This window comes from Pteropus vampyrus, unplaced genomic scaffold (genome assembly GCF_000151845.1).
Source record: "Pteropus vampyrus isolate Shadow unplaced genomic scaffold, Pvam_2.0 Scaffold22, whole genome shotgun sequence".
NCBI lineage: Eukaryota > Metazoa > Chordata > Mammalia > Chiroptera > Pteropodidae > Pteropus > Pteropus vampyrus.
Window position 1 is genome coordinate 35,774 of NW_011888803.1, and position 10,136 is coordinate 45,909.

General features: G+C 38.6%; 1 protein-coding gene and 1 pseudogene across 1 annotated transcript in view; both read right to left on the reverse strand.

The window, feature by feature from the left end:
* The window catches only part of SLC44A5 (solute carrier family 44 member 5), a 102,144-nt gene that overhangs the window by 32,839 nt on the left and 59,169 nt on the right, over positions 1 to 10,136 (reverse strand). The window contains exon 4 of the mRNA XM_011355682.1: positions 7,080 to 7,164. Coding sequence (XP_011353984.1) covers positions 7,080 to 7,164 — 85 coding nt within the window. The remainder of the gene's footprint in view (positions 1 to 7,079; positions 7,165 to 10,136) is intronic.
* On the reverse strand, positions 9,571 to 9,690 carry LOC111736842 (annotated as a pseudogene).

A 10,136-nucleotide genomic window follows, 5' to 3' on the forward strand; every position in this document is an offset into this window, starting at 1 on the left:
CAAATCTAAGGATAATAAAAATTGCTCCAGAAAAAATGTGGGCTAGACCCTTGCATTACTTCTACCCCCTTGCTGACCCTACTTCAGAAGGAAAAGGTGGGGGGAGAGAGGTGGTTTGGAGACATTGGAGTTTGCAGGATATAATAATCAAAATTTAGAAGATTTTCCATCTCCTCCTCATTGAAAGGGTGATTGTATCTTTCAATTCCAGATTACACAGAGCTCTGAGAGAAACTCATAGAGACTGAGGGTACCTGTAGGAAGGGCAGACCAGTATCTCATTTTCCATTTGGACACCTCTTATGTGGCAGACTTTCTAGTCAGCCTCTGTGCCCATATTAGCAAGGAGAAATGAGGCCCAGAGAGACCCCAGAGAGTCCCCAGAGAGTTGAAAAAAGCCAATGGGATAGGAAGAGGGCAGCACTGAAGTAGCTTATTAGGGAAGAGTGTAGAGTCAAGTAAATGGGCTTGAATTTCCCATGTGGTACCTCATCTGACAATAAGAGACTGGAGGTGAATCACTGGAGATGAAGCTGAAGGGGCTGAGATCAGGACAAACCAAAGCTGATTTCTCAAATCAAAGAATTATTCAGTGAGGACTTGCCCAGAGAATTTTCGCTTATAGACCATGAGAGAACCAGGTTTTTGCGCTTACCCTAAAGAGGGTGTTGATGGCTAGTTAGTTATGTTTTAGCTGCGGTAGCAATGACCATATGGGACTAGGGAAGTGACTAAGAAAGTGACAGACACTCCACCTTCCATCCCTCACAACACAAAGAAAGAGCTAGAACCAGAAGAGAGAGAAGAGGGAAATAGTAGACCAGGTCCTCTCTCCTACTCTACATTCCCTTGCAGAATTCAAACCTGAGGTGGGGGATTAGAAGAAATGAGATTGAAATTTTAGACTGGACTACATTGACCTTTTAACAACAGAAAGTATCTGGAAAGCTATGAAATCTACCTGAGATGCCAAAGTGAGAAGAGATATATGAAAGGACATTGATAAAGTCAATGATGGGTGGAGCGGGCGGGGTGGGGGGGGAGAATTTCATGTTTGTAGCCCCATCAAATTCAGGTAGCTTAAGGTCTTTAATAAATTCACACATAATATGCACAAGGCTACTTCATGATTTCACAAGAGTCAGCTTGGCTCTTTCATCACCCAAACAGCTATTATCATCCACACAGTCTCATGGTGCATGCCATTCAAATTTGTACCTAAGTAAATGAATAAATTAATGCATGTCATGGGTCACTGGAGTCTCGTAGGAGTAGCTAAAAATGTGAACGGTGAATCAGTAAGTGTCAAGGGTCCCCAAAGGTAAAATTGATTTATAGACTAAGAAATACTACATAAACTCATTATTCACCAGATTATGCTATCCTCAAGGGTAAGATTTATATTTATTCATCTTTATATCCCTACCTTGCCAACACTTAGCCTAGTACTTGGCCCGTTCTAGGTAGTTATCAAATGTTGTGGACTGAACGAGACAAAGTCCAGACTAGGTTTTTCAAAATTTTAGAATCCTTAAAATCCTTAGTTTTTCTATAGTTATTTTATTATAATTTGACTGATATCCTTAAACATCAGTGGACCTCAGATTCCCTAGGTATAAAGTAGATGGTGATGGTTGCAGTTGAGCAATTTTGTGAGAGCGACTGAAGAAGTACCTCATTATTTAACTGGAATTATATTTCCACCAAGAAACAACAAATAGAAGCAACTGCAAACTGACAGTTTAAGATAATATACTATTCACTTAAGCTCATCTTCTTTCCTGAGACTCATGGAAATAAAAGAATGAAAGTACAAAAAGGAATAAACCTCACCATCCAGCTAAGCATGTGGAGGATGGGATCTGCTCAAAATTACACAAGAGAGTTCAACAATTTCTGGAAGATGGAAAGCATATGAGAGTGTGTTGAGTGAGGAATGAACCAGAGAGGCTAGGAAAAAGGTCGGACACAATTTGCCTGTTAGAAATCATAAGACATGTTGGAATCAGAGTTGAGAGTAACAAATGTGGCCAAAAATGAGTAGATTAATTGAAAGTTTATATACAGATCTATAGCGCAAATCAGTATCTCTGTGCTTCTCTCATACTTATACACTTAGAATTGTAGCATCCAGGAAAAACTGGCAAAAACAGAGGCCTCTTTGGGTGAATGAACCTTCCGGGTATAGCAAGGGCTTTTGTGGGATTTGGCACTTCACATTCATTCATTTTGAAAGCCCATGTCTGACAGCCAGCTTCCCACCAGTTCTGCAGTGAAATCTGACAGCCAGCACAGCCCCATCACCCCACACAGAACAGAGGCCTCACTAGAAAACTGACCTACTAACACAGCAGTAGAGCAAATTCACACAAGGAACTTGGTTCTTCTTTCTGTAGTAAGAGTGGAAGTGTTGCTTCACTTCGATGCCAAATTGATAGAAACCTAAAAGGAAGAGCTTTGTCCTCTTAATGTTTTCTGTTTCCCTATCTGAAGAGCTCATACTGGGGAGATGGGTATTTCAGTCTGTTTGGTAATCGTGCTGCATGGGACAGTGTTCAAAGATGTTTTAACACAGCTTTTATAAGCTGAAGTTTTTGTGGTAGCCAGAAGGTGGCATCAAAATCGAGTTCTTGCGTTTTAGCGAAAATCCTGAAGAATTGGAACACTCAAGTTTTCATGAAAGGCAGAAAAAGTTACATATCAACAAAGCACTCCATTTCCCTTGAAAGCTCTGTTTAATTTGTTTTGGCATTTTAAAAAAACCCCAGTGTTTCTCATAGCGTCCTTTTGGTTAGGCATGAATAAACAAAGCAAAAAATGGCCAAACTCTACATTCCAAATACCGTTACACCATTTCTAAACATGGAATTTAAGCTCAATTATAAGGAATGTCTTTGAGAGTTGAGAATCAAAGGGTTGCTTTAAGTATATCACGACACTAACAAGTTTAAGTACTTTAATTGTTATAGTCTCACAAGTATTTTCTGAACTAAATTGTTTGGGGTATCTAAATTGCTTACACATCCTGATAAAATGCATTTCATTTGGAATGGAAATACACACACACACACACACACACACACACACAGACATGCACACATTTATTTTATTTTATTTTTTAATTTAATGATACTTTTTACCAATATATGTTCAAGATTTTCAGGACTACATTAATCATGAAAAAACAATTTGACAGCAACTCTATCAATGTGCAGCCTAAAGAGTGCAGGCTTGGAGGTTAGAACATTCTACTTTTACCATTTAGTAGTCAGTTGTACCTGAACAAGTACTTTAACCTTTCTGAAATTCAATTTTGTAATTTTCTAAATGAGTGGAATAATGATACCCACTTACAGTGTTAATGAGAATCCGGTAAGATCTTTACACTGACCTCCACCTTGGCAGCAAATCACTCTCTTTCTTATCTGTGCTACTCCTTTATTTTCATTCAACAATGAATTTAATGAGCACCTACTACAATGCCAATGTTGTAGAGGCTGAGGATACTCATATGACTCAATAGCAAAATCAAGTCAAAACAATTTGATTTAAAAATTGGGGCGGAGATGTGAAGTGGCCTAGTCCCATAACCGTGCAGCCATCAAAAATCAGGAGGGCTATCTTGGCCGTGGAGAGCCCCTCCCCAACCCAAACAGTAAGTGGTCCCGGCCTCACACTTGGCTCCCCAGCCCCACACTTGGCTCCCCAACCCAAGGTTCCAGTGCCAGGAAGAGAAGTCCCCACAACCTCTGGCTGTGAAATCTAATGGGGGTTGCAGCTGAGTGAGACGGAGGGCTGTGGAATTCGCAGATATTTCTCTTAAAGGGTCTGAGCCTGAACTTAATGCTGACGGACTCACTCACTCTGAGTTCCAGCACTGGGGCAGCTCCTCAATGAAGACATTGAGTTGTCCTGCTTCAGGGTGAGGGCTGGAGGGGTGGCTTTCTCTCAGACAGAAGTGCTGGCAGTATCCACTGTTCCTTTGTTGAGCCCTCCCTGCTCCCAGCCTACGGACGCAGGCATCTCCATGTCTGAGTTGCCATCAACCTGGATAACACAGGTCGCTCTGCCCAGGTGAATCCCTGAGACTCCACCTTTCCCTACTTGTGGGCCCACCCAAGCTTCTTCCAGTGGTTTATTCCATACAAATGGCCTGTCTTGACTCTGGCTGTGGACTTTCCTTAAATCTCTCAAAGGCTCACAAAACCCACAGAAGAAGCATCTGGCCTCGGCATACCCTGTACCTCGCACTGAGCAGCCCTAAGCCCTGCATTAGTGGCAGCTGGCTTTGGTTCCTGGCTTGGCCTCTCGAGGCACCTACAAGCCCAGCACAGGTGGCAGCCATCTGTGGATTGCTTGGTGACTCTTACCAGGTGGCCCTGGAGGTGGACAGGCTGTGGCTGAACTTGGCCTGCAGCTGGACCTGTCCCAGGACTGTGCTGATGGGTCCCACAGGACCTACTACGTAAAACCATTCTACTAAGATGGGAGATTTAGGAGTCCTACCTAATACATAGAAACAGACACAGGGAGACAGCCAAATTGGGGAGACAAATAAACATGTCCAACATAAAAGAACAGAACAGAGCTCCAGAAAAAGAATTCAACAAAATGGAGACAAGCAATCTACCAGATGCAGACTTCAAACACCGGTTATCAGGACGCTCAATGAACTTAGGGGAAGAGTAGATGAACTCAGTGAGAACTTTAATGAAGAGATAGAAAACATAAAAATAGAGATGGAAAACATAAAAGGCAATCAGTCAGAAATGAAGACTACAATATCTAAACTGAAGAGTTCATTAGAGGGAGTCAATAGAGTGGAGGAAGAGGAGGATTGAATCAGTGATTTTGAGGGTGGGGTAGCAAAGGACACCCAATCTGAACAGCCACAAGGAAAAAGAATCCCCCCAAAATGAAGAGTTTAAGGAGCTTCTGGGACTACATCAAGTATTACAACATTTCCATCATAAAGATACCAGAAGGAGAAGAGAGAAAGCAAGAAATTGAAAACCTATTTGAATAAATAATGACTGAAAACTTCCCTAATCTGGTGAAGGAAATATACATACAAATCCAGGAAGCTCAGAGATTCCCAAACAAGATGAACCCAAAGAGGCCCACGACAAGACACATCATAATTAAAATGCCAAAGGTTAAAGACAAAGAGAGAATCTTAAAAGCAGCAAGAGAAGAGTAATTAATTTCCTACAAGGGAGCTCTCATAAGAGTGTCAGCTGATTTCTCAACAGAAGCTTTGCAGGCCAGAAGGGCTTGACACAAGATATTCAAAGTGAGGAAAAGCAAAGACCTACAACCAAGATTACTCTACCCAGCAAAGTTATCATTTAGAATTGAAGGAGAGATAAAGAGCTTGTCAGACAAGAAAAAGCTAAAGGAGTTCATCACCACCAAGCCAGCATTACAGGAAATGTTTAAAGGACTTTAAGAAGTCTTAAAGACTTCTTCTTTAAGAAGAAAAATATATATTAAAAAAATATAAATAAAGAATGGCAACAACTACACATCTATCAATAAGTTCTTCAAATGAAAAAGAATTAAATGCTCCAATCAAAAGATAGGGTGGCTGAATGGATAAGAAAACAAAACCTTTACATAGGCTGCCTACAAGAGACTCACTTCAGATTAAAAGACACACACAGATGGAAAGTAAAGAGATAGGAAAAGATATTTCACGATGGACCTAGAGAATATTGTGCTGAGTGGAGTAAGTCAAGTAGAGAAAGACAAATGCCATGTGATTTCATGTACAGATGGAATCTAAGGAACAAAACAAACAAACAAAAAATCCCAGAAACAAACTCATAGATACAGAGAACATTTTGAGGGTTACTGGATAGGAAGGAGTTTGGCGGGGAGAAGTCAGTGAAAAAGGCGGGAGGGATTAAGTACAAACTGGTAGTTACAAAATAATCATAGAGATATAAAGTATAGTATAAAGAGTATAATCAATAATATTATAATAACTATGTACAGTGTCAGAGGGGACTAGATTTATTGGGGTGACCACTTCATGAGTTATATAGATGTCTAATCACTGTGTTGGACACCTGAAACAAATATAATATTGTTTGCCAACTATAATTAAAAATAAAAATAAAAAATATTAAAAATCCACTGTTCCTTTAAAAAAAATTTTTCTAAGATTGCATTGGCTATTTAGGGATTTTTGTGATTCCATACGTCTCTTAAGTTTTTTTTTTTCTATTTCAGTGAAAAGCATTGGTTCTCTATGATAATTCTAGTCTATGAATTTGTTAACCCTCTTCCGAATTTAGTTTTTTAATCTGTATATCTAGAATAATAAGTTCCAAAGTTATGAGCGGGCAACACGGGACACTTGCAAGTGTTTTGAGCCTTGTTTGCTGTTGTTCTTAGTGGTAGAAGGGGCTGCTTATAAACTGTTTCTAGGGAAAGGGGGAAGGAAGACCTCCATCAGGAATTTCAGTCTTGTCAAGGAGTCTAGAAGGATTAACGTAAAGTGATTTCTAACATGGAAGCAACCAAAGTGTCCTACAATAGATGATTGGATAAAGAAGCTGTGGTACATATATACAATGGAATATTACTCAGCCATAAGAAGAGATGAAATACTGCCATTTGCGACAACATGGATGGACCTCGAGATAATCATGCTAAGTGAAATAAGCCAGACAGAAAAAGTTGAAAATCACATGATATCACTTATATGTGGGATATAAATCTAAAAGCAACAAATGAACAGGACAAACAAACAGAGACTCTTGGACATGGACAATAGACTAGTGGTTACTAGAGGGTAGGGGAGAGGGGAAGGAGGTGGTAGATGGGGTAAAAGGGGTCAAATATGTGGTGACAGAAAGAAATTTAACTATGGGAGGTGAACACACAGTGCAAATATATATATACCTTAATGTTAACATGTATAGCTGAAACTTATTGGATTTCATTAACCAATGTCTCCATAAAAAAGTAACAAATAAATTTAAAAAATAAAATAAAATGAAATAAAATAAAAGTGATTTCTAGGTTCTAGCTTAAACAGTAATATCAGACAAAGCAAAGGTGGTTATACTCACTCAGTGGGGGTGCCCTTCTGGCCACAGAAGTGGCCTTGGCTATCTGTAGGAAAAGCCACTTTCCTGGGGTCGCCATGTACCCAGGCTGCAGGGACGAGAAAGGACAAAAACTCTATTAGCAACAACTGGTTAAAAGTAGTTTGATTTTAGAGATTAGAATGCACCACTGCAACATGCTAACCTCTCCCTTCATCAGAGAAGATTATTGATTTTCTGCAAAGAGTAATTTCTTAATGAAAAGTAGAATAAAATATGGATGAATTGGTCAGAAAGCACATTTCTCTTATTCTCTCAGAATTCATCTGGGTTCAAGCCAAAACATGAGGTAATGCACTTAGAAAATGATATTTATTAAAATGTGAATTAGAGGGCACACTACAAAAGCTCAGTTGGCTAGAAGTCATTTTCCCTAAGGCTCAAAACTAAATGACTTCATAGCAGAGCTAATAAATTTACAATAAATAATATGATGTAATTCTTTTGGGTTATACATAAATGAAAACCCTTTAAAAATTCAAGGAATGAAACTAGAGTGCTCAATTCAAATTGACTAGTTTTTTTCTAATCTCATGTGACATTTAAAAAGGCAAACAGTAGCAACTTCACAGGCAATACATAATAAAGATTTACTGTACATTCTGTCTGATAATCTCAAACTTTACGATAAATATCATGTTCTCAAACTTCATGAAAACTGAAGACTCCACCTCATATAAGCTCATCACCCTTATTTTCCAAGAATTACAAAGTTGATTTGACAGGTAGACTATAGAATCACAGAAAGTAACATACATTAACTAAATTGGGTAATACTCCCTAATTCTAATTGAAAATTTCTAACTTCTCCAATTTAATTAATGAAGATCCTGAAAATCTAGGAAATGCATTGGTTGTCTAATACTTGCCTCTGCATATGGAAAACATATCTTTGTCCTTTGCTTCCTTTAACATTTGCCCAGCTATCTCCTTATCCACATTTATTGGATTTGACAGTTCATGTTATAATTCGATAACCCTTATGTATACAGCCACTGTGACTTGGGAAGATAAAAAAAAAAATCAATTCTGAATGAGAATTTTAATATGGCAGAGAAATTTTTCTCAGTAACTTTTCTCATCCATCCAAGCCTTTTCTTTTAGAATGTAAGTACTCGGAAAAGTCGCCTTTGTCTAATTGTTTCTCCAATGTCATAGAAGCCAAATCTGTTTCATCTTCTAATACCTTCTTATAAAATCTGACTCATTTGGGCAGCTTTTCACTACCTTATCTTTCCATTTTTATTTCCCAGAATAAATAGAGAGGACTGTAAATAAGGGATTTAAATGGCATCTAAGTGTTCAATGTGCAATGTCTCCAGACACTATTTTATTAAATTATGTTTTAATATCTTAGTTTATTACATTTTGGCTAAACTTAAGAAAGAGATTTAATTTTATCTGACTGTTTTCTGTAACATGTTTCTTTTAACTTTATCCTGAAATGTTTTCTTTCTTTTCCACACAATTATTAATTCAGAAACAGGCACTTAAAGAAGCATTCGGACTGCTAGGTTCGCTACATATTTATGACCCTGAATAAGTTACGTAATTGTTTTGAGTCTTGGCTTTCTAATTTGTTACTCTAAAATGGCTATAAGAATTCTCAGCTTCATAAGAATGTTGAGACTATGAAAATAAGATAATAAAAGTAGAATGCCTAATATGGTGCTTGGCAGACAATGTGGACTAATGTGGGTAATGCTATTTCTTGTCTTATCTGGGTTTCATCAAAACCAAACACTGAGATAATGATTTTGATGCAGGTAGTTAATTTGAGAAATGATTCTAGGAAGCTTACATGTGGGTAAGGAAAGTGAAACACGGAAGGGAACAAAGCCAATAATGGGCATGTTAAAAAGTGGAACACTATTGTGGGCAGGGGTGACTCATCCTGCTGGGGACCTTCTGAGGAACCACGCAGAAAAGGCTTGTCACTGGGCATAGTAGAACTGTCTGCCATTGCTGCATACCAACTCAGAAGGACTGAGGGAAGTGGGATGGGGTATCAGCAGCATCTGCTACAGTTTTTTGTTCCTTTTTCATCATCAATAAATTAATTAAAGAATTTAACTTGACAGGTAAGTATCCTCTACAAGAAGTCAGTCCCAGCATAGTTTATGCCAGAGTTCTCAAGAAACACATAAAAAGACTGAAAAATGTCTAGGATTTGGATAGGTGGACAGAAGTAGGGATGAATTACAGACTGAGGAAATAGTATAACAATGAGCTTCAATTTATTAATTTTTTACGGGGTGTCAACTACTATGCTAAGTGTATCACATCCCTTTTCTCATTTGAGTCTCACAACAACTCTATAATAGTGTCTCACAATAACCTTGTAAGATAGATACTATTTTCACCTAAATTTTTTTTTCAGGCGAGGCAATCCTTTGTTGACCGCACAGATTGCAAGGACCTTGTCAGCTTACAATCCCTTATTTTTTATTTTTTACACCTACAGCACCTGGTCTTCCTAGGTGGTCTCCTATCCAAGTACTAACCAGGCCCAATCCTGCTTAAGATTCCGAGACCAGACGGGATCGGGCTTGTTCAGAGTTGCATGGTCATAGACTTAAATTTTATAGATAACTGCAGCTTAGAGTTTTATTTACTTCTCAAGATCATAAAGCTTTTAAGTGGCATAAATAGGGCTTGATGTTAGGTGTGTTGTTGTCTAAGGCCTATACTTTAACCACTAGACTAGTAGCTATAATGCCACCCACTGGAGGATAAATTAGGAATGAGCTTGTTAGCGGGGAACAGCAAGGATATCAGCTACATGATGATCAGCAGTATGTTGGACGCACATGGTAGAAAAGGAGAAGACCAGGTACTTTTGGAGTTTTTGTCATTTGAAAAGTAGAAATTTGTACTTAGTGGGAGAGGAAGAGTGTCTGGGAGGGATATGATGCCTGGGGACAAAGGAGAGGAAGACAAAGATAGAAGGGTCAAGGGAGAAAATCTCCTTGATATTGTAGTTTTGAATTGTGGGAGGAAGCTATGTTTACTAAACTGCTG